The following is a 25,034-nucleotide window of genomic DNA, read 5'->3' as shown; positions in this document are numbered from 1 at the left end:
TTATTAAATAATTTTATTTAATAAACTTGACTTACTGTAGAATTGTCAAATAGCTAAAAATCAAGTTTATTCTTCAAATATCATTAGGCAAACTTAGTTACAAGAGAAAATTGTTTTAGTGAGAAACATTGACAAATTTAAAATATCAGGAAAGCATAATCTATATGAATCCTATTTTTTAATATGAAAATTGTCATGAGTCAATCACTTCCTATTTGAAAGTTTTCTGGATGACACTGTTTGATATCTACTATTTAATTTCCTGAATGGCAAAAGAATATGAAATTACCATATGTTAAATATAGTATAAGAGAGGATTTGGTAACATACACCCCAATCCCCACACCCTGTCCTTGCCAATTCTTTCAATGACAAGATATAATTAGTCCTTTACTATAGCATTATATAGGACAGTATCCTCTTCTTCCTACTCTTCCTGTACCTCGTCCTCCTTTCTTTTTCCTCTACTCTCCTTTTTCCCCCCTCAAAGGTATTCTTTATGGTTGTAAACTTGAATTTGATTCCATTTTATTAAAGAGATGGTTAGTGAGCATCTAGAAAAAAAAGCAGTGATCATAAAGAGCCAACATGGGTTTATCCAGCACAGATGATTTTCCCAAGCCATTCCCTAACAGAGTAGTTGTCAAAGAATAAGAACAAAGGATTCTCCAAGGAAGAATAGCCATATGAAAGCTTCATATAAAAGAAACGCAGATTTAAACAACCATGAAGCTATACCTTCAATTCAGTAGCATATTGACTAAACTTGACAAAAGATGGGAATTTCCAGTGTTGGAGTGGTTGTGAAAAGACAGGTACACTAATACATTGTTGGTGGAATTTTTATGCTAGATATATACATTTATGTAATGTTATAATGTATTCCTAACTCTGTCTTTAGGATAAGATATAAACTCCTCAGCCTGGTGTTAAAGTCCTCCACTATCTTGCCTCAACCCATCTTTCTAGATTTGTCACATTCCTTAAATTTCCATCAAATTAGACTATTAGTTTAGTACCCTGAACCTTATACTATATCCTACTTCTGTTCAGTCTGTGGCCTGGAATGTACTCCTTCACCTCTACCTCTAAGAATTGTGGCCCAGGTCAGGTGTTACCTCCTTCAGTTATATATTATTTGTATACTAATTATTTCTGTACATATATCCTTGAATCTATACAGAATATTTTCTTCCTGCTTCTGCATGCTAAGTGCCTTGTCAAATATTCATAAGCATTTATTAAGCACCTTCTAGGTGGCAGGCACTCTAGAGCAAGCATTGTGCTAGGTGCTGGGGATACAAATACAGGACTACAAAAATCCCTACCCTCACTGCCCCACCAAAAAAAAAAAAAAAGAAAGAAAGAAAGAAAAAAAACTAAGGACCAACAACAAAAAACAAAGAGAATGAATACAAAATAGCTTGGGATGGTGGGTACTTTCAGTTGGATGGATCAGGGAAGGCTTTGTGTTTAGAAGGTGGTACTGTTAGCTGAGTCTATGAGGTAGAGAGAGGTGAGGCAGAAATGCATTCAACAATGTATGAGGGATGCCCATGCAAAGTTAAAGAGGCATATGTCCTATGTGAGGGGCAGAGAGAAGGCCAGTTTGTCTGGATTGCAGAGTGTGAGGGGGAGTAAAAGTAGTGAGGCCAGAAAAACAGGTTGTGGCCAGGTCCTCAAGGGCTTTAAAGCTAAAACACAATAGTTTATTTTATCCTGGAGGCAATAGGAAGACAAATAGCAGGTGCTTAATGGGTTTTGTACAGTACTGTTCATTAAGCATCTCTTTTGTGAAAGAGACTGTCATGTCATGGTATATATACATAAATGAAAGGGCATCATGGTCTTACTCTCAAAAAGCTTACAATCTAGTAGGCACCATGTACACAGACAACTATGGTAACGGGGGAGAAGTTAAGTGCATAGATTGCAAAAGGGAGAGATCACTTCTATTAACGGTAAATCAAGGAGAGCATCATGGAAATAGTAGCACTCGATCTCCACCTTGAAAGAGTCATGAACTACTAGAAGCAATTCATTTTAGGGATGAGAAAAGCCTTGTACAAAGGCATAGTGTCAGAAAAGGTAAAATGAGGAGTAGCATGCAATAGTGTAGTTGAATCAGAGGGAGTGTATGAAGAAAGATATTAAAGTTCTAAAGACAGGATGGGGTCAGAATGTGGAAGGCCTTGAAAATCAGGCTAAGGAGATTAAATTTTATTTGATAGGCAATTGAGAGCCACTGCTAATTTGAGCAGCAGAGGGAGGTCAAGCCCTTGGGACCCTACTACAGAGCTGGCTCCCAGTTGACACTGGCCCATTATTTTTTAAAATTTTATTTTGGTGAGGCAATTGGGGTTAAGTGACTTGCCCAGGATCACACAGCTGGTAAGTGTTAAGTGTCTGAGGCGGCATTTGAACTCAAGTCCTCCTGATTCTAGGGCTGGTGCGCTATCCACTGTGCCACCTAGCTGCCCCGACACTGGCCCCTTATTATATACTTAGAGATTTTGAACCTTGGAGGCTCTGTTGGGTATTTCTGCCTTGCTTAGCTCCAGAATTGAGGGCCACTCCTTGCTGAGACGGTGTGTATGGGAAGGCCAGAGCAGGAGCTTGAACCGGCATCCCTGCGGCCACCTCCTGAAACCCAGGCTTCTCTCGGCCCCCGCTGTCTTTTCTGTAATCCCTTCGTGTGACCCGAGCCTCAGTTTCCTCATCTGTAAAAGGCCTATGAAGGCCCTGGAAGTTCCTTCCAGCCCTGGATTTAGGATTCTAAGAGGGCAGAGATGGAGACTATAGCTATGTGACCCTGGGCAAGCACCTAACTAATCTGGGGCTCAGTTTCTTCATCTGTAAAAAATGAGTTGGATTATAAAGACGTTCCAGCTCCAGATCTAAATCTAGCGCCTCTTCACCTCCACGGTCAACCTGGGGAGCGTTTTATGGTTCAGTTTGAGGGGTGTTATTGAAGCAAATGATGGCGGCCGTCACCGGCCAACGAAGCTCTCATAAAGCAAGGGCCTCGGTATCAGGCCCCGAAAGCGGGAGGAGGGAGAGCCCAGGGCTGGGCCGCTGCAGCCATCGTAGCCCGTTGGGGATCCCGGATTGAGCTCGAGCTCTCAGCCGTGAGGCCACTTAGCTCCTCACCCTCCCGCCCCCAACCGCCCTAGGGTGGCGGCGCAACCATGGCAACGGCGGGTCCGGTTGCTAACGCAGGTTCCTGATGACTACGCAGGAGCGCCCCCAGCGCCGGATTATGACGCCAGACGGAGGCGGCTCCCCGGTCTCGCGCGACCTCCGGCGACGCCTCGGGGCCAGCACCAGCAGCTACGGCAAAGGGGCGGAGGAGAGGTCAAGATGGACGCTCCGCGGGCGGGGGAGGAGGAGGGAGGAGGAAACTGGCGATAGGCGGCCGGAAACACCGACGCCCGAAGGCCCCGCAGAAAGCCGCCCCTGCAGCCGCCGCCGCCGCCGCCGCCGCCGCCTGCTCCAGCCGGAGAGAAGCGAGCGGGCGGCGGGGCGGGCCGTGACAGAGACAGGAGAGGGAGGGCGCGGGAGCGGCGCGGGCACGGGCGCGGGCGCGGGCGGAGCCGCCCTCTCTCTCTCTCCCTCCCTCCTTCCCTCCCACCCTCCCGCCTCCCCTCCCTCCTGCCGTCCTCGCCGCCAGTCCGCCGGCCCGCAGCCCGCCTCAGCCCCCGCCCCTGGCCAGCCCGGTGCGGCGGCGGCGGCGGCTCATGGCGGCCGTGGGGGCCCCCCAGCAGGTGCGGATGGCCCAGCAGCAGGTCTGGACGGCGCTGGAGGTGGCGCTCCGCGTTCCCTGCCTTTTCATCATCGACGCCATCTTCAACTCTTACTATGATGCCAGCCAGGGCCGGTTCTGCGTCGGGCTCCAGATCCTCATCCGGCTCCTGGGTAAGGACGGGGCGGCCCGGCCCCGAGCGCGCGCCGGCTCCGTCCCCGCCTGGGCCCCGGGAGGCCCCGCCGAGGGCCGTTTTGTCCGCCGCCGAGCTTTGCCTCCCTTTGGGGGTTGGGGGGGTGGAAGTGGGCAAAAAAGGGACCCCAACTCTGATGGTGGGGAGGGGGCTAGGCCCGAGCTTCGGGTGAGTCAGCGTTGTGCTCCGCCCGATCTCCCTCCCGGGGGCCAGGCCGTGGAGGTGGGGCCTTGACTGGTCGTCCCCGCGGATGGGAGCCGTGGCTGATGGCCAAGGCCACGGCAGAGGCAGAAGGTTTAGGAGCTGTGCTATTGACTTGACCTTGGACAAAATGCGCTAATTCGTGGGCTTAGGCTCCCTCCTCACCCCCCTCCCCGCCTCCTCCCGTACTGTCAACTCCAGGTTTTCAGCAGGTGCTTCCAGTGTGAGCCCACTGTTATTGTCATTGTTGTCAGTGGTGGTTATTGACACTACAGATGGGGAAGACTGGAAATGTCAGACCAAGGAACTATTACAGAAATCCTGATTGAGGAGCTGCGACCCGTACCATGCTGGCTAGGAATAAGCCAGGAAGTTATAGAGTGGTGGCTAAGTGAATAACAGTCTCCACACACCACACTTGGAAAAATCATTTTCTTAATAGTCGCATCAGATATAATAAGTGTTATTTTTAAGACTCCCGTAAGTCCTTCATATATGTACAGACAGCATAACACAGGACAAAGAACTTTGCAATGGGAAGAAAAGGACTTGTCTCTGTGGCTAACTTCATGACCTTGGGAGAGTCTTTTAGCGACTTGGGTTCCTCCTTTGTAAAATCAGGGGATTAGGATTAAATAATAATAGCTTCTGAGAGATTGCTTAATACTAAATGTTTTTGCCACAGGGGAAAAGGGAACCCTTTGTGCTTTAAAATGAAATCTATCTTAATTGTCAGATTTGGCCTAAAGCAAATCTGAAGTCTGTCTGAGTTGTCAAATTTGGTTTATGAGGGCTACTGCTTGGGCCATGAGAATTTTCTTGTGAACGGCCAAAAAGATATTTTAAGGTTGTGCTCATCCAGAAACTGTTGGTAAGTTTCATCCTGTATTCTTCTTAGACTCATGGAATGTCTTAAAAATCACATAGGCTTAGACCCGTTTTTATAGGTGAGGAAACTGAGACCCAGAGAGATTGAGTAACTTGTCTAAAATCACTTAGAATTGGGAAGACACAAATCCTGCAGTACTGAGTACCACACTTGGTCTTCAAATCAAGAATGTAAATTGTCTGCTCATTTGTTGCATCCCATTTTTTTTTGTTTGTTTGTGGGGTTTTTTTGTTTGTTTTTTTGTGAGGCAATGAGGGTTAAGTGACTTGCCCAGGGTCACACAGCTAGTAAGTGTCAAGTGTCTGAGACTGGATTTGAACTCAGGTTCTCCTGAATCCAGGGCCAGTGCTTTATCCACTGCGCTACCTAGCTGCCCCCTGCATCCCAATTCTTATTGAGTAAGAATAGCTATTGGGTTTTGCTTTGTTGTAGCATTATTAAGGGCAAAATGTTTTTTATGCAGTTAAAAAGTAATATCAACACTTTTCAGTACGTCTAAAGCACCTGTACCTTCATTGGTCTGATATTCCTGCCACCAACATATTTTTAATAATTTAATAATAATAGCATTTATATAGTGCTTTAATCTTTGCAGAGTGCCTTACAAATATTATCTCATTTTGTTTTCACAACCATCCTTGGAATTAGGTGCTATTGTTATCCCCATTTTCCATATGAGGAAACTGAGGCAGACAGGTTAAATGACTTGCCCAGGGTCATACATCTAGTGAGTGTCTGAGTCTGGATTTGAACACTGGTCTCCTGTCTCTAGTTCCAGCTGTCTCATCCCACTGACCCATCTGCCAGTATATAAAGTCTAAAGTTTGAGGACCTTTCAGAGCTTATGCTCCATTCATGACCTTTGGCTCCCAGAGGTATGACTTAACCTCTACACCAAGATGAAGTACTGATTTAGGACTTTAGTAGAATCATAGACTTCATCCTGGTAAAGACTTCAGGTTGTCTAGTCCAGTCACCTGAGAAGACAGAGGACCAATCTTAGAGCTGGGGAATTCATTTGGGAGGCAGTTACAAAGCATAGAGCCAGAATTTGAACCCAAGTTTTCTGATAAAAATTCAGCACTCTATTTGTTGCACAGTGTGGTAGAAGAGAATCACAATATTGTGCTCAAAATAATGTAATGGATCAACCCGACTGTTTAATCACTGTGAAAAAAAATAAGACCAAGGTTTGCTATTTTCTTATTCACCAATGAGTAAGGCAGTGTGGAAAGAGCATTGCCTTTGGAGGGGAAAAAACAAACTCTGGGTTTGAGTCGACTTGACTCCTCACTCCCAGTATGACCCTGGACTGTCAGTCACCTCCCATTTAAGGGCTTCACAGCTCTCATTTGTAAAATTTGGGGTGGTGGGGGGAGATAGAGATTGTTCTAAGGTTAGGTTGTTTCAACAATCATTTAAAATCTAAATGCTAGAACTAAAATTTTTGCTAGAAAACATATACAGACATTTCCATATTTTTCAAAAATTTACTATAGAAGACAAGCCTCACACCATCCAGAACCAAGCCCTCTTTGGGCCATGTTTTAAGAATTTCTTTGTTCCCCCAAATGACAATTTGGGCATCTTTGAGAAGGGGAGGGGGCACAATTTAAATAACCAAGTAGAATTTTGCAGAATTTAAACCTCACGATGGTGTATTTTTTTTACTGATAACTAGGGCATACTTTAGTTAAGATCAAACTTTATTATATATTTCAAAATACATATTAATCTTCAAGGGTTTTTGCCAAATATAAAACATATGCTATCCTGTTTATATAAACATTTTGATTCTAGAATGTTCTTGGTTTTGGGCTTCATTACAGTAATTGGAAACACTAGTTATCTAAACCAATCATCAGACCATTCCTTAATTTGCTCCTATATAATTGACTGGATTCAATTTCTTTATCCACCAAGAAAGAGACGTTTTAAGAAATTCTTTTTCAGAACAAAAATTATGTCAAATATTTTGGGTCCTAAGCAATATAGCTTAATTATCCCCATTAATATTAAGTGACAAAAACCTGGAATGTTAAGATGTTGACTGGAGGAAGAGAACTTACTTTGGTAGTTTAAATAGTAGATCTACATAAAACTAGTAAACAGTTGGAAGGGGCAATTAAGACCTTCTTTATTGAGTAAGAGAGAATGAAAGTATGTCATGTATTCAAGGATTTTTCAACTTAATTCCTTTTCATCATTTAAAAAAAATTGAAAATGTCATAATATATACAGACCGAAAAAATGCCCTTACAGTAAGGAATCTGTATTTGTGCTAGTTTACACCTTTTTTGTCCCATTCTTATCTGTGCTTCTTCTAACCCAAAATTTACAGAAACAGTGATATCCTGTTTCTGTGTCATTTTTGTGTATTTCTCTCTTTCACCAAGATTTTCTTTAAGACCACCTGGGCTCATCTTATCACTTCCTTCCTGCACTTAGGTTATCATCCTTCCTCTTATTACTGATAGTTTCTTTTCTCCATCTCTTCGACCTCTACCCTCAACATTAATATATTGATTGGACCAGAAGTAGAGACATCAGAGGACATTTCCCATTATGTCGAGTACTCATATGATTTGAAGCCATAAATTTCAGAGATTGCTCCCAAATGTCAAGGAAAAAACAATAGCTATTATTTGAGAAACCATCATCATAATAAAGTATTTTAATATTTTAACCTTTTCTGAGGAAATATTAAATGCCCTTCAAAATATATAATAGCCAATGTAATAATGATCTAACTAATTTGAAACTATGCTAGGAAATGTAGATATGAGTTCTCCTTATCTCTATGAAAATATATCTTCGTGCCATAACAGAAAACAACATATAAAAAAATAGATGATAAAACTTGGAACTCTGGTTTTGCATTTACTTTTGAGGCCACTGGTAGAAAACTACTTTAGTTAGATCAGTTAGGATGTGCTTAGCATCTAGTAATACTACTTAAGATTTTATTGCAATGGATGCATTTCTCATTGCTTATTTTTCTTTCCTTTGGAAGAAAATTAGCAACACTAATCCATTCGTTTCATTAATTAACCCATAAATGTCTACATCTTTCTATCATGTTTTAAAACATTTTTTGATATTTTTGTTTTGGGTTATGAATTTCTCTTAGTTATTTAAGGTTTCTAGAGTAATATTAGAGTGAGAAGGCTTACAGAGTGAATTTTTTTTTTTTTGGTGGGGCAATGGGGTTAAGTGATTTGCTCAGGGTCACACAGCTAGGAAATGTCAAGTGTCTGAGGCCGGATTTGAACTCAGGTCCTCCTGAATCCAGGGCCAGTGCTCTATCCACTGCACCACCTAGCCGCCCCCATAGAGTGAATATTTTAATATTTTTTTAGCAGGTCTAGCCTAAAGTGAACGAATTGTTAGATCCTATTATATTTTTTACATGTTAATATTTTGCGAATGGATTTATTTCTATTAATAGACTTATTTGCCCTGTGAGGTTCCTTGCACAGAGTAGGTGTTTTAATAAATGCTTTTCAAATGAAATTAGTGACAAGGGAGGTGCAAAAACCCCATTGTTACAGATGAGGAATCTGAAGCCCTGGAATGTTCACACAGCTAGTGAGGCAGAATTTGAACACAGGTATATACAAGGGAGGTGCAAAAACCCCATTGTTACAGATGAGGAATCTGAAGCCCTGGAATGTTCACACAGCTAGTGAGGCAGAATTTGAACACAGGTATATAATATCTTGATTCCAAATTCAGTTTTATCTACTGCCTCTCTGTTTCTCTCTCAACCTCATTTGTATTGTTTTTTTTTTCTTTTTCTGAATCAGCATTGCCTACATCTGAATTTATGGTGGGAAACCAATTCATAGTTATGGCCTGTACCAGGAGATTGGCTAGATCCAAAGACTAGCTAGTCAACTTAGAATAAAGTTTTCAGTGTAGTGCCCCCAAAATCAATCTTACCTTTTATCATTTTTATTACTGACTTGGATAAAGACACACTTAGATAACTTATATAAAAGGTAAAAATTTCAGAGGGCTAAGTTGCTAGTTGTCAGAATCTGAAAAGATTTTGACAAGCTAGAACATTGGGCAGACTCCAATAATATTAAATTTAATTTGGGGGGGTTGGGTTCAAAAAATAAATTAAACAAATATAGTAAGAGGAATGAGACATGGCTAGTCAGTATTTTGAAGGGAAAAGATCCTGGAACTTGTAGTTGTGTTGTTTAAAAATCTAAATATGGGTTCTAATCTGACCCCCCCCCCAGTTTGGGGGGGAAACTGGCTAAAATCACTGATAAACTCACCAAGAGTTTAGGCTTTTAAGGGTTTATTAAAAGATATAAGATAATAAAGAGAGAGAAAGATTGAGAACAGATTTCTTATAGCATGGAAATCCTAGCCTTCCTAATCTCCCATGTGAAGTCCTGCTACCAAAACCTATGTCTTGAACCCAAAGAGAAAAAAGTTCCCCACCAGTGTCCACTTCCTCCTTCATGTCCTCCTCCCAGAAATGGGAGGTTCTTCAAGCTGATTGACTAGCGTCATTCAAATCCATTGGTTCACTGGACTTGAAGGTGGTCTCGAGTTAAGTTCAAAGTTTTTAGTTTCTGAGAACAATACCTTCTTATGGGCTAGCCAGATGTGCTTACAATCTAGTTAACAGTCAGTTTACATTAATCTCCAGGTGGGCCTTTGAGTATCTATCTGCCAAATCCCCTTATCTACCACATTCCATTATCTTGACACGTAGTGAATTGCAAGCTCAATGAGTTGTCAGTATGAAGTGACTGCCATAAAAGCTGATGTGATGATCTTAAGCTGAATTGAGTCAGTGCTCCATATTAGAGGTAACTGGGGAGGGACTTTGAGGGCAGCTCTGTCTGTGCCTATAACAGTGTGATGGAAGGGTAATTGTGTTACCTAGTCTCTATTTTGTTTAGATCAAATTTGGAGTAGTTTTAAGGTCAGCTTGTTTCTTGTAAAAGGTGGCATTTTAGCTGAGACTTGAAGAAAGCAAGAATGGTCAAGGGTATGAGGGTCAATTGAAGAAACAATAGGATGTTTTGTATGGAGAAGAGAAAGAAGACTGGGAGAAAAGGACACTATAGCTGTCTTGAAGTTCCTGAAAGGCTGTCTCATGAAAAATTAGGCATGTTTTGTTTGGCTCTTGCTAACAGAATTTAGAAAGGAGCATTGAGTAGAAGTTGCAAAGAGGTGAATTAAAACTTGATGTAAGGAAAACTTTCTAATGCAGTCCCAAGGTAGAATGGGCTCCCTAGGAGGTAATGGATTCTCCCTTGTTAGGGAAGAAAGATTAATTTTGTCAGACAGAGGTAATTAAGAGAGACATGGTTTAAAAAAAAAAAAGAGTTAGACCTTAAAGAATAGGTAGGATAAGCAAAGATACACAGAAAAGGTGTTTTCATAACCAAAAGCACAGAGATAGTTTTATATTGTGCTTTAGATAAATCAAGATGACTGAAGTAATGATAGAGTAGTGGGGAGTTAAGTTGGGGGATTAGATTGTAAAGAACCTTGAATCAAGGCACAATAAGAAATCAGGACTTTGGTAGACAGTGAAGAGCTATTGAATGTTTTTGAGCATGGAAAATATTAGTTGTGCTGGAAGATTAATCTGGCCTCTGTGTTTGAGACAAGAAATGTTTAGAAGGAGGGAGATCAGTTAGGAACACTATTGAAATAATGTAGGAGGAAGTAATAAGGCCTTGAAATAAGGGTAGTGGCATTAGAATTGGAAAGGAAGTGATTTAAAGGCAGCACAAAGTAAGAATTGAGCGAACTTGGTAACTGAATGGGTGGCAAATGAAAAAAGTAATCGATTACGCTTAAGCTTTTGAGGCAGAATTTGGACACACTATCATAAACAAATTGGAAAATCAAGAGAAAAATGAGTTTTTAGAGGGAGGAAGGTTTTAGGTTGATTTTAAATGTCGTTGGGACAGTTATGTACAGGAGTACAATGGGCAGTTGGGAATGTGTGGCTGTAGATAGCGATTTTAGGTATCTCCAAGAGAGGTGATAACTGAAATCTAGGAGTGAGTGAGCTCTTTAAAAGGGAAATGTAGTGAGAAGATAGTGCTTTGCTCTTGGTCTAGAGGAGAAGGCTAGCATGTTCTGCATTAAGAGATATCCTTAATATACAGCTTCTGGCAGTAAAAAGGAAATCACTGGTTATGGACAGTTGTCAGAGTGAAATATTTAAGTTATGATTCAAAATCAGAGTATATTTGGTTTTTACAAAATAAAACAGTAGTAATGGATTTTTTTCAGACTGGCCATTTTAAATTCTTGAGCTCTAGTGCTTTTTGTGGAGATTAAATTCTTTTACCCACTTTTGTGGAAATATTCCTTATATTTTATTCAGTGTGTTCATTTATTGAGCATCTAGAACACACAAGGTACGGTATAGCTGATTAGTCTACTTAAGAGAAATAAGACCCATGTACACATTTACTCTAGAGTAATTTATTAAGAGTGCAAGAAATAGGGGCAGCTAGGTGGCGCAGTTGGATAGAGTACCAGCCCTGGAGTCAGGAGTACCTGAGTTCAAATCCGGCCTCAGACACTTAATACTTACTAGCTGTGTGACCCTGGGCACCTGTGGTCTCACAGTTCTAGATTGGACCTCAGATCAGTCAGTTTCCTTCCATAAAGTGCAAGAAACACACGAGAGCAAATAGTGCTGAGTTCACAGGTCATCTGTTTTGCTGGTCCTTTTGGTGGGTCTTTGATGATCCTTTAAGATGAGACTATTAAGAGAAGCAGTTGTTCAACTATCGTTTATAAGCATGAAACTGTCTATGCATCATAATTTAAGAACTTAACATGTAGAGGTCCATCAGCTCTTCCCAAAATTCTAAGACAGGATGTTTGTTTAAAGGAAGCAGTGATTGATTTCTCTCCATCTTTTTCTTTTAGGTATATTCGTATCCAGTGTTGTTCTGATCTTGTCACAGCGATCACTTTTCAAGTTTTACATGTACAGCTCAGCCTTTCTACTAGCTGCAACTTCAGTGTTGGTGAATTATTACGCCTCTTTGCACATTGACTTCTATGGTGCCTACAACACATCAGCATTTGGAATTGAATTTCTTCCTCGGAAAGGGCCCTCACTATGGATGGCACTCGTTGTTCTTCAACTAACATTTGGAATTGGATATATCACATTACTTCAAATTCAGTCCATCTACTCACAGCTGATCATAATGAATTTCTTGATTCCTGTAATAGGCCTAATCACAGAGCTACCCTTACATGTCAGAGAGACTTTAGTTTTTGCTTCTTCCCTGATTCTGACATTAAATACCACACTTGTGTTGGCTGTGAAAATTAAGTGGTTTTATTATTCTACACGATATGTTTATCTTTTGGTAAGGCATATGTATCGTATTTATGGATTACAGCTATTGATGGAAGATACCTGGAAAAGGATTCGTTTCCCAGACATACTGCGAGTCTTCTGGCTAACAAGAATTGCAGCTCAAGCTTCTGTGTTAATATACGTTTTAAAGATGGCAAATGACACCGGAGAAAATTCCTACCTTATTTCTTGGGATAATTTCTGGGAACTAATTTGCAATCTTATAATTAGTGGATGTGATTCCACACTAACTGTTTTGGGCATGAGTGCTGTAATTTCATCAATTGCCCATTACTTGGGGTTAGGGATACTAGCCTTCATTGGGTCAACTGAAGATGATGACAGGAGGCTTGGCTTTGTAGCACCTGTTTTGTTTTTTATTTTGGCTCTGCAGACAGGTTTAAGTGGGTTAAGGCCAGAAGAAAGACTTGTTCGCCTAAGTAGAAACATGTGCCTTTTATTAACTGCAGTCCTACATTTCATCCACGGAATGACAGACCCCGTATTAATGTCTCTCAGTGCCTCTCATGTGTCATCTTTTCGTAGACATTTTCCTGTGCTCTTCGTCTCTGCTTGTCTTTTTATTCTTCCAATTTTGCTCAGTTATGTTCTCTGGCATCATTATGCACTAAATACGTGGCTGTTTGCAGTTACAGCATTTTGTGTGGAACTTTGCTTAAAAGTAATTGTATCTCTCACTGTTTATACGTTATTCATGATTGATGGCTACTATAATGTCCTCTGGGAAAAGCTTGATGATTACGTCTACTACGTTCGTTCAACAGGCAATATTATTGAATTTATATTTGGAGTGGTTATGTTTGGAAATGGGGCTTATACCATGATGTTTGAGTCAGGAAGTAAAATTCGGGCTTGCATGATGTGCCTACATGCATATTTTAACATCTACTTACAAGCAAAGAATGGCTGGAAGACATTTATCAATCGTAGAACTGCTGTTAAGAAAATTAATTCACTTCCTGAAATAAAAGGGGGCCGCTTACATGAAATAGATGATGTCTGTGCAATCTGCTATCATGAGTTTACAACATCTGCTCGTATTACGCCATGTAATCATTACTTCCATGCACTTTGCCTTCGGAAATGGCTGTATATTCAAGATACTTGTCCAATGTGCCATCAAAAAGTATACATTGAAGATGTGAAGGAAAACGCAAACTCGTCTAACAACAATGGGTTTATCTCACCCAATGAAAATCCGGAGCAAGTTGTAAGAGAAGCTGCTGCTGCTGCTGAATCGGACAGGGACATAAATGAAGATGACAGTACGGATTGTGATGATGATGTTCAACGTGAAAGAAATGGAGTGATTCAGCACACAGACACAACAGCTAAAGAATCTCTTAATGATGATACTGACTGATTAAAAATGGCATTTATTAATCACTGAGGTATTTGTTTAAAATTCAGTTCAACAAAAATGGAGTAAAATACTTCACTTCAGTGTGTAACCAAGCACAAAAACAGTATCAATGTTGAGTCTGTGAATGGTTTTCCGTTTACTGTGATGTGCTACTGTAAATATACCTCTTTAATTACTGCTGGTCTCTTTGGTGACCTATTTAAATTTGTGTACATTATTGTACATAGAATAAAACGTTTTCACATGTTTTTAAGACAAAGTTGGACAAAAAAATTTTTGATAGATGTAATGATCATACAGTGCGTCAACTGTGCCAAAGATACACATGTGCTAGCTCTGGACCCCAGTTTTCTCATTGAAATGGATAGTTAAAATGCAAGAAAGCAAACCTTTACAATGAATTATCTAGCCCTGAAAAACTTAAGATATTTTACACAGACTAAACTGAAAGTATGAGCAAGTGTTTTCTAAGGATATGAGAGCCACACATGGGGTAGGTTTAAAATCCAAGAAAATAAACTTCCTGGAATGTAACTGATAGAAATGTCTGTTCAATTTTTAGGTAGCACTTACGTGTTTTGAAGCTTGGTTTCTTAAGGGGCTGTGTTAAAGAATTGGGGCTTTCATCAAGTAAGCTTTGGTATAGTAACTTCTAATGTATTCTAAATGGAATTATGTCATAAAGGTTGCATGGACATAGCAGCAATTTTGTATTTAGCATTTATGGAAAAAACTGCCTTTTCAAACTCTAGAAAGAAATTCATTATAACCCTAAATTAGATTTTGTTTTTTGTTTTTTTAAAAACATTTGGTGTATCTGATATATTTGTGTAGGGAAAAAAATGAACAACTGAATTATGACAGACATACCTCTTTAGATAAGTTTCATACTTTTATTGAAGTTTTACCATGCAGTTTTACATACATGATGAAACACATATGGCAAATAGTTGCTTTACATGTCTTTAAAGAAGATTTTAATGGTGTTGTTATACAGTGTATTGGCCAATTCAAGTGGGTCATCATCTCTTACTGCTGCCATTATCTCCAGAATCTGACTAGAAAACATAAAAAAATCCCCACCCCAGTAGATTAGTGAAGGATTGAATTTAAAGTATTAACATTTAAAATAGAAAGAAAACTATTTTCTTTGTCTCTGTTCAACACAAAAGAATCTTATCAACTAGTTAACATTTCTGGTTTGACTTCAAAATTGAACTTAGTATTTGTACTTTTAGTGGTATTATTGAAGTATATGACAAAATCTATGTTCAGAACTAAATTCCACTCTTAGTTCAATACAATCTGTAAGACAGATACACTTTAAAAACTGGGAAAAGCCAAAACTATTCCTGCAGAATTTATCAAGAGCAATTGCTATATAGAACCTCTGATTAGGTCTTTAGGGCTGTGTTCTTGTTCTTGTTTTTCCACACTTCCAGAGAGAACTATTAACTTTCTTTTACTTCTTACCAGCAGAAGCAGCAGCCAAGCCCTGTCATTTTTCCAAGTAATATTACAGGTACAATTGGTTTTAGAACGATTAAATTAGATTTCATGTTGAAATCTAAATTCCCATATTTTCTTCTGTTCCCAATGGGCATTTTCCCACCAAGACACTGAGGAAAGGATTTAATAGTGTTTGTCCTTTAACTGTGGCACAAAAGCCTACTAGTTGTCAGTAGTAAACATGCACAATCTATCTGGGTCTTGAACAAATGATTAAAGTGATATGCTGAAAGTTTTAAATTTAAATTGGACCTCCTTCATCTTAGCTCCCTTCACATTTGCTTATTAACTAACAAATACTTGTGTGAGATTTGAAAGTATTTTCTTTGCAAGGGGGGTAGTCAAACAATTGAATGGAACTCTAGGTAAATAATACTCCTGGTGGCAGTTTGCAGGTTTATAAGTACTTTCTTTAGTGCTCATCACAGTCACCCTTGGATGAGTCCCTTAAATTCACCAGACTTAAGTTTGCTTACCCATAAAAAAGGCATTCTAGGATGAACTCTAATGTCCTTTAAAATTTTTGGTCCCATAAATTGCAAAGACTTAGGAGGGTAGGGTATTCAAAGATGTATAACCCAATGTTTCTTCTTACGGTGTTTATAGTTTAGTAAGAGAGAGAGAGAGAGAGAGAGAGAGAGAGAGAGAGAGGGTGTGTGTGTGTGTGTGTGTTTGAGTGAATGTGTGCATGCACGGGAGTATTCAAACAATTGGATGTAAGTATAGACAGACATCTAGACACGTGTTAATCTACATAAATCTATACACACTGAATGAGTTGAAGTTATTGTGTATCTAATGAGTGGTACAAATTTGTTTTTGTAGTTCAGAAGGGGAGTGAAATAGAACCTTACTGTCACATGAGAAAGGACAGCCTATAGTATAGAGGGGAAAGTCCTTAACTGGAGTTAGGAGGACATGGTTTTGGCTCATGGCTCTCCAACTCAGAACTTACATGACCTTGAGTGTCCACTTCTTGATCTTTAAAGCTGGAGGGGTCAAACTATGTGGTCTCACAGTTCTAGATTGGACCTCAGATCAGTCAGTTTCCTTCCATAACATCTGACAAGTAAATCATCCAGCTTCTGCTCTTCTTGGTGGGCAAGCAAACAATTCTTAACCTTCTTCTATCTGCCTTTCACATATGAATCTTAAGGTTTTTTGAGTCTAAATATCTCTTGATTCCCTCAATTCATCTCCCAATGACACTTCAAGTTCTATCATCTTGGTCACCCTGTGCACATTGGTTTATATTAATGTTCTTCCTAAAATACCAGCACGCAGAACTGAACTTCATATCCTTGGTTTGAACCAAGGCAGAATACAACAGAATTATAACTTCCCTTACTCTTGGATTTGCTGTTTGATTTTCAAAAGCACAGCCAAAGATCATAATGATGGTGTTAGCATTTTAAATTTGAGTTTTCACTGAAATATTTTGCATCCTATACTTGTACAGTTGATTATTTTACCTGCAAAGTAGTCTTTTACATCTATCCCTACCAGATTTCATCATATTACATTTGAACAATCATTTAATTCTATCTTTTGGGATCCTGATTTTCCACTCAGTGTATTTATGAACTATCTCTCTTACCTTCATATTATTTACTCACAAACAGAAACATGGTATCTAAGCCTCTAAAATTCTGAACAGAATGTGGTGAGGTACAGAGACTTAAGTCATTCTATTAGAGACATATCCATTACTGCCACCAGTCTGCATACTTTTGGTCCAAATCTATCATATGGTTTGTGTCTCCATAAGGATACTCCTATGCCACAACAAAATCGAATGAAATTTGACTCAAGATAGCTTTCAGTGATAGTAATTCTAATACCAAAATAACTTAGTTAAATTGTCATGGGAACTAGGAAGTACCACAACTGAAATGGCAGATGGAGCATCTAGTTAAAAGGTTTTACTACTTAATGGTATGGCTTCCAAGGTTTTTAATGAGCTATGTCAGCTTCCAGGATAATTCTAGGTTAAGTTCCTCTTCCCTAGGATAAAACTTTTGGGGGTCAGTCTCCATGACGAAATAACCAGATATGGGTAAGCAGCTTCTACACTGTATCTGAAGCCCAATACTCCATATCTGAAAGGACCTGTGTAGAAAGTCCTTTTTAAAGTCCAGTGGTTTTCAAACTTTCTGGTCTCAGGACCCTTTTATTACACGATTATTGCCCCTCCCCCCCCCAGTTTTTGTTTATATGGGTTTTATGTATTGATATTTACTGTATTAGAAATTAAAACAACTTGGTAAATGAAAATAGTTTTGACTTCACAGACTCCCTCCCAGAAAGGGTCTTGGTCCCTGGACCACACTTGGTGAACTGCTGAGTTAAGGCTATTGTTTTTCTGAATTCGTAAGCTATGCTGAAGAGCTGACATTTCCATAAATATCATTCCTTACTGATATGATGATAAACTTTGAATTGGGCTTTACATAGTTAAATATTTGAAAAGTCCATGTATATATAACTTTTTTAAAGCTGTCATGTAAGATCATTCATCTTCAGTCTTGCTGGTGCAAGTCAGATTCTCCCACAAAACTATAATTCTAAATAGCTTGGGAACTTGAAGAGAATGTAAGGTCAAATGGGGGGAGGGGAGTGGATTGTTTTTCATTTTGTCTTTGTATCCCAGCACTTAGCCTGAACAAATGCTTGCTGATGGATGTAAGATTCTTAATACATTTCAGGTGTGAATTGCCCCAGCATTCTATTTTTGTCATTGGTATAAACTATAGTAATGGTTTCCTGGTTAAAGTTTTGTGATGTTGTTACAGTATGAAAATATATATATATATATATATATATAACTTTGGGGGGGGAAACTCAATGTGTATGTATATACTAGTTATGCCAAGTTAAATGAAATGAAAGCAAAATTGGTTTGCTGCATTCCACATTTAAATTGTTTGTACAATTGGAAGATTTGTCCATTTTAAATGGTATAAACTCTTTAAGTATGATGAAGCTTTTTTAGTCTCAATTATGGGGATCCATGCTTTTTACAGGTTTGTGTAGAGAACAACTCCTTCCCCTCCCCTTTCTCATTCTGAGCAATTTTATCTGAGAACACAACAGATGTAGAATCTAGAAGTCCTGGGTTCAACTCCACATTCTTACAGTTGCACTATATGAACTTTTGGGCAAGCATTTCATCTTTTTGGGCCTCAGTTTCCTCACCTTTAAAGTGAGGAGATTGGATCTGATGATTTCTAATATTCCTTTTACTTCTAAATATTAAATGCTTTTTTTCTGTTAATCCCCTTATTTATGTTAATTTCTAAAGGCTTTTCCATTTTGGTTCTTTAATGTTTGGTGGGGTAACACATCACTCAGGTGGTCCTTCATTCCCTATTTTTTTTCCAGACATGTAACTAAAAAAGAGGAGGATGGGGAGGGGATAATAATGATAACGATTAACATTTATATAGTGTTTACTATGTGCCAGGCATTGATTATCTCATTTGAGCCTCATGACAACCCTGGGAGGGAGGTGCTGTTTTTAGCCACATTTTACAGTTGAGGAAACTGAGGCAGACAGTAGTTGAATGACTTTCCCAGAGTCACACAGCTAAGTAAGGGATTTCTTTTCCTGACTCAGACCCAACAGTCTTTTAACTGTGCCACCTAGCTGCCTCTAAAAGCGTATCTTTTATGCCACTTTTACAGTTAATGTCACTTTGGTAATACTCTGAAGACTATTTTACACCCATCATGAATAGCCTAGGCCTAATTTCTCTCCCAACCTCCAGACTTTTATCTCTGACTGCCCATTGGACATCTTGAACTCCAATGAACTCCTCTCTTCCCTCCAAAAAACCGCCTGCTCTCTGAACTTTCCTATCACTGCTGAGGGTACCACCATCCTTCCAGTCACCCAGGTTCACAATATAGGTGTCATCCTTGACTCCTCACTCTCACCAACCACATCCAATCTATTGCCAAGTCCTGTGAACCTTCATAACCTATCTCCTACATGGCCCCTTCTGACACTGCCAATACCCTAGTACAGGTCCTTATCACCCCACAACCCATAGCCTGCTGGGTGGTCTCTCTGCTTTGAATGTCTCCACATTCTAATTCATCCTCTACTCAGTTGTCAAATTAATCTTCATAAAGTACAGGTCTGACCATGTATTAAACCAACTCTAGTTGTTCCCTATCATCTCCAGGATTAAGATTTAAAAGTGTTTGGTGTTCAAAGCCTTATACAACCTGGTCTCCTACCTGTCCGGTTTTTCTCATACCTCAGTCCTTTCACCCCTGTGTTCCTTGCATAAACGCTCCAGGCATTTTACAGTGCCTGTCCCCCAAGCCTGGAATTCTCTCCCTCCTTTTCTGCTTCCCTGGCCTCAAGTACTGCAAGAAGCCCTTCTGGATCCCTGTCAATGCAAATGTCTTTCCTCTGTTGTTTATCTCCTATTTACCCTGTATATATCTTGTTTGTATATAGTTATTTACATGTTGTCTTTCCCCTTAAACTGTGAGCTCCTTGAGAGCAGGAACTGTCATTTGCCTTTCTTTATTTCTCCAGCACTTAGCAAAGTGCCTGGCACATAGTAGGTGCTTAATTAAATGCTTGTTAATTGTTGACTGATTGATCATGTGTTTCTGGATTACTGGCAGTTCTGATTTTTCTGAAATGGTTTAATGAGGTAGCCTTTTTTTTTTTTTAACTGAGAAAATGTCAAAAAGGGCTTTTTCAGAGGGAAACAGCTTGCAGTTATTCCAAGTGCTGCACATTCTTCCCAAATGAGATCCAGACTATCTCTTTTACAGTGCTGGGACCAGTTCACTCCATTTGTTAACTTAATGGGCCAGCGGGATGCATGTTAGAATCTGGGCAATATAAAGTTTTAGCCATTTCATTTATTCATTGTGGGCAGTTAGGTCAATTTCTTTGGAATGATGATAGGTCTGATTAAGGAGATTTTGTAGTGCTCTGGGGCTCAGTATAATTGTCATCAGTATCAGGAGTATTTGAAGAACCTTGCCTCTCATAGGAAAATCCTTCCATCTCAACTCTGCATTGTCTATCCATCATGAGGCTGCCAAACATCTAAAATAAATGAACTCTTCTGTTGCTTTTTTCCCCTCACTTGCTACTGATAAGAGATTGATGGTACTTGGTTATTTATCTCTGTGGCCAAATCTGTTAAAGACTCTTGTATAATTTTAACGTGTGTGGATGCACCTTATTTGAGAAGAGCCTTTAAAACTCCATTTGTTACTCTAAATGAAATACTCTTCTTATAATTCCAAGACAGTGGAAACTTTTTAATCATGTTATATGTTTACTTAAGTTAGAAGCTTCTGAAATTTCCTATTTCACTCCTGAAAAAGTTTCTAGTATATAAGCAGTACTTATCTCAGTGATGCTCTATATGCTTATACTGAGAATGAGTGATGGCAGCTCAGATGAATACGTCTCTCAAAAAGTTTTGTTGTCCATGAAGAAAAACTTGGTTCTGTTAGAAGGCTCCATGTAGCATCTTTTCAGACAGCTGAACTTCCTGTCTCCTGATTTCATTTACAGTAAAAATGTAACTATATTTGAGTCAGATCACAGAAGCCACTTAGAAGGGATGTAGTCCAATAACGTCATGTTACAGCTGGGGAAATGAAGACCCAAAGAAATGATGGGACTTGCCTATGGCTAAGTTGGCAGAGGTGGCCAGGTCTCCTACCTCCACACCCAGTGTCCTTTCTACTACATCACTGGTTACCATTTGGTGGGGATTCATGACAATGGGCCAAGCGTTTCATCTAAAAATTCTTTAATGGCACCTTAAACAGTAAATAGCTTTAGAGAATATTATGTAGCATATTAAATTACTTTGGGAGCTCACAACATTTTTTTGGTTGTTGAAATGGGTTCATGGGATGAAAATTGTTGGGAACCATTATACCATGTATCAACTGGTCACTGGAAGAGGTCACATACTAAGAATGATATGACTGAAACTCAACATTTGATTTCACACATTGTGTTGTAGGGTCTAAATGAACTAATGTATATAAAGCACCTTTTGTAAACTTTAAAGTACTACAAATTATTATAGTTAATTTTTTTCTTCTCCCTCTTCAGAGCACTATTATGTTAGCCAGCATCCCATGACTTAACAATTTGCTTCTCTTCAAGATCTTCTATTTGAAAGAGGCTAAAATACAAATTCTTCAAATATGTTACTATTTGGGCCTGACCATTTTGTACAACAGAGTTTTAAGTGCTAGGCTTTATCCAATTAGTCTTCACTTTTAAAATGATAAATTACTAAGTACAACATCTTGTCCTATCAATGGCTTATTTATCCATCACAAATGATCATACTTACATAATGTTACAAGGTTCATTTCTGTCCTTCAAACAACTCCCACTTTCCCATTTCTTTTTGTGGGAAATAAAGTTCTTACATATTTTATTCCTGCATGAGTATTTTTGACTCCACACCAAGGAGCATCTAATGTAGTACAAAAAGGAGATAAAAATGTTAAATTTTGTTTCATTAATTGTTCTAAAATGTGTACCATCTTTACAATTTAGAAGATAACCTTGCTTTGGGGGGGGGGGGCAGGGCAATTGGGGTTAAGTGACTTGCCCAGGGTCACACAGCTAGTAAGTGTTAAGTGTCTGAGGCCACATTTGAACTCAGGTCCTCCTGACTCCAGGGCCAGTGCTTTATCCACTGTGGCACCTAGCTACCCCCCAACCTTGCTTTTTAACATGAGTACTTTCAAATTATCACTTAACTTCTAAAATAAACTTGGAAAAGGTGATATTAAAAACAACAGAACATTTGATGAGAAATCCAATTACATAACTTAGATTGTATTAAAAACTAAGAAGCCCAATGAGGAAAAAGCACTAAGGATCTTTGAAATATTGGGGCTATTCTCTATACTGTTGTTATAATTTTTTTTAGTGAGGCAATTGGGGTTAAGTGACTTGCCCAGGGTCACACAGCTAGTGTTAAGTGTCTGAGACTGGATTTGAACTCAGGTACTCCCGACTCCAAGGCCAGTGCTCTATCCACTGCGCCACCTAGCTGCCCCCTGTTATTATCATTAATATTAATACTGATAGCATTTTTTAGTGCTTTAAGGTTTGCAAAGCTGTATATGCTATTTCATTTTATCCTCACAACAATTTTATGAGGCAGAATTATATTATATATGCTGCTATTAGACTCATTTGACGGAGAGAAAACGGGCTTAACAGAAATTAAAGGTCATACATTAGCTAATTAATGTCTGAAGAGGTAGTATTTAAACACAGGAGGTCTTCCTAACTTCAAGTTTAATGCCCTAGCACTGTATCATTTGTCTGCTGGCTTACTATTTAAATACTTGAAGGATTTGTAATTTGGTATAGGCACTCCACCAATGCAGACAGACGTACCACATCTCAAACTCCTTTCCATTCTGTGTAAGGTGCTTCGAGAGCTTGTGCTTTATTGGTCTAGCCTTTGAGAACCCACAATATAATAACAGGGTTTTAATGGAGGATATCATTGAAAAATAAATCATAATGATTTCCACATTGTATAAGTATCCTTGAATGTGGCATTCAGTAACTGAGCAAAGGAAGTTTTTTGTTTTTAAGAAAAAACCCTCAGGGCAGCTAGGTGGAGCAGTGGATAGAGCACTGGCCCTGGAGTCAGGAGTACCTGAGTTCAAATGTGGCCTCAGACACTTAACACTTACTAGCTGTATGACCCTGGGCAAGTCACTTAACCCTAATTGCCTCACTTAAAAAAAAAAAGAAAAGAAAAAACCCTCAGGCATTATGATACCCTCTTGGTGTCTGGGGTTTATATGTCCTGTTTAGCTTCTACTCTCAATTTGTTTGGGAAATTTGCTAAAAAGATTTCTGATTAATTCTAACTCTAATTATTTGGTCTTATCTGCCGTATGATAGACCACTTAGATACTTTAACCTTTCTGATTTTTAGTAAATATTTTTAAATAACTAATGCTCCATGACAAAGAATACTCCTACTTTCACTTAAGAGTATTACAATACTTTTTTGAACTGCTGAAAAATGTACTTGAGATGGATCTGAAAAGAAATGCTCATTTTTTGTAGTTTTGGTTTTTAATGAAACAAAAAATTTTCTATTTTTTTGAACAGCAAGCCTAATGTAAACACGTTTTTACCATTCCTTCTTGTAATCCATTTTTAGAAGTGCATAAGCAAAAAGCCCTCAATGAGCTGAAAATATGCATTTGACAGCAGACTAAAGGCATTCCTCTTTACAAGATGGACATGTGGTTTTTAAAAAATGAATATTTACTGAGTATATCTATGGACACTACTTTTGGGGGTGGAGTTTATATCTGTGATTTCATTGGCTTAGGGAATTCCCTCTGTAAACTCCTCTTACCATTGTAGATCATTATTTGCTGTGCAAGAGACTCAAAGTTTCTCGGCACATTGAAAGGTGAAGTGACCTGACCTGATACACATGTATCAGAGATAGGATGTGGGTCCTATATTCCTGTCTCAGGGCCAGCTCTCCACTGCGCCATGCTGCTTCAGGACAGGTGCTATTCTGTAGTTACATTTTAATGGTAAGCTTGGGTATTAAATACTTTTTCTTCCTAACTACTTTTTAAGTCTTAATTTTATTAAAAGCAATATTAGAATCAAAATGCCAACTTACCAGTCTCTATCATTAATTTTTCACCAGGTATTGACTTTAATACTTCTAGGTTGGCCTCAGTTTTCAGTGAGCTAAAAAGTTATAAAAGAAAAAAAAATATGAAAAGTTCAACAAAGAAAGGGTTATTTGTAATAGGAGTGATCTCTTCATACAACATTATTCCTAAGTTAGTATAAATACATTTCATTTCAATGTTTCAGTTGCCATTATCCCACCCCCCCCAACACACATTTTATGCCTACTTTAGCATCTCTAGAGTTTATTAGTAAAATTTTACTTTTGACAAAAATCTAAACTAAGGGCCTCTAACACTTTGGAAAGATACCAGCCTGACTTTTACAGTGTAGCTTCAATTGTTCAGTCATTGTTCAGTTGTGTTTGACTCTTTGTGACCCCCTCTGGGGTTTTTTTGGTAGAGATGCTGGAGTGGTTTGCCATTTCCTTTTCCAGGTCATTTTACAGGTGAGGAAACTGAGACAAGCTGCGTTAAGTGACTTGCCCAGCGTCACTTGGCTAGTAAGTGTTTGAGGCCACATTTTAACTCAAAAAGATGAATTTTCCTTATTCCAAGCCCAGTGCTCTATCTACTGCGCCACCTAGCTGCCCTCAGTTAGTATAACTAAAAGCAGTTAAATCTTTTTGAAATACCTACAATTTGCTGGACTAGTCTGAGTTTTCAACTCCTATATGGACTGTTGGTTGTACAGTTTTCCATAGTGCTAGACTACAAGTATACTCCTGGCCTCAAATAACCATTCTGCAAAAGACATTACTCAAGGGGGGATTAATGGATCAAAGTAGAAACTTTAATTCAACAATTATCTATCAAGCACCTACTATGAATAAGCATTTGCTACAAAGACAAGGAGAAGCATCCATTATATTGGGGTAATAATATGTAAATAAACAAGATAATTTCAAGGAAGGAACTTTAAGCAATTCTAGGCATCAGTAAAGGGTCTGAAACGTTCCCTTGCAGCTTTAGAGTCTTACCAGAGTTGCCTAACACTGAAGAGTTGAAGTGACTTGAACCTGAATCTTCCTGGCCCCAAGGCCAGTGTGCTATCTCCTA

General features: G+C 39.1%; 2 protein-coding genes across 2 annotated transcripts in view; one reads left to right on the top strand and one right to left on the bottom strand.

The window, feature by feature from the left end:
* Positions 1–3,652: 3,652 nt before the first annotated feature.
* RNF139 (ring finger protein 139) lies at positions 3,653–14,313 on the top strand. Its single transcript, XM_043976382.1, has 2 exons — positions 3,653–3,915; positions 11,950–14,313. Exons 1-2 carry the CDS (start codon positions 3,738–3,740, stop codon positions 13,773–13,775), a joined length of 2,004 nt encoding a protein of 667 aa, XP_043832317.1. The 5' UTR covers positions 3,653–3,737; the 3' UTR covers positions 13,776–14,313.
* Positions 14,314–14,654: 341 nt separating this feature from the next.
* Positions 14,655–25,034, bottom strand: part of TATDN1 (TatD DNase domain containing 1) — a 43,862-nt gene continuing 33,482 nt past the window's right edge. The window contains 4 exon segments of the mRNA XM_043976383.1: positions 14,655–14,833; positions 21,635–21,695; positions 21,698–21,760; positions 23,963–24,033. Coding sequence (XP_043832318.1) covers positions 14,731–14,833; positions 21,635–21,695; positions 21,698–21,760; positions 23,963–24,033 — 298 coding nt within the window. The 3' untranslated portion in view covers positions 14,655–14,730.

This window comes from Dromiciops gliroides, chromosome 1, assembly GCF_019393635.1.
Source record: "Dromiciops gliroides isolate mDroGli1 chromosome 1, mDroGli1.pri, whole genome shotgun sequence".
Lineage (NCBI taxonomy): Eukaryota > Metazoa > Chordata > Mammalia > Microbiotheria > Microbiotheriidae > Dromiciops > Dromiciops gliroides.
Note: the sequence above shows the minus strand (reverse complement) of the source record. Positions and strands in the feature narration are given on the sequence as shown.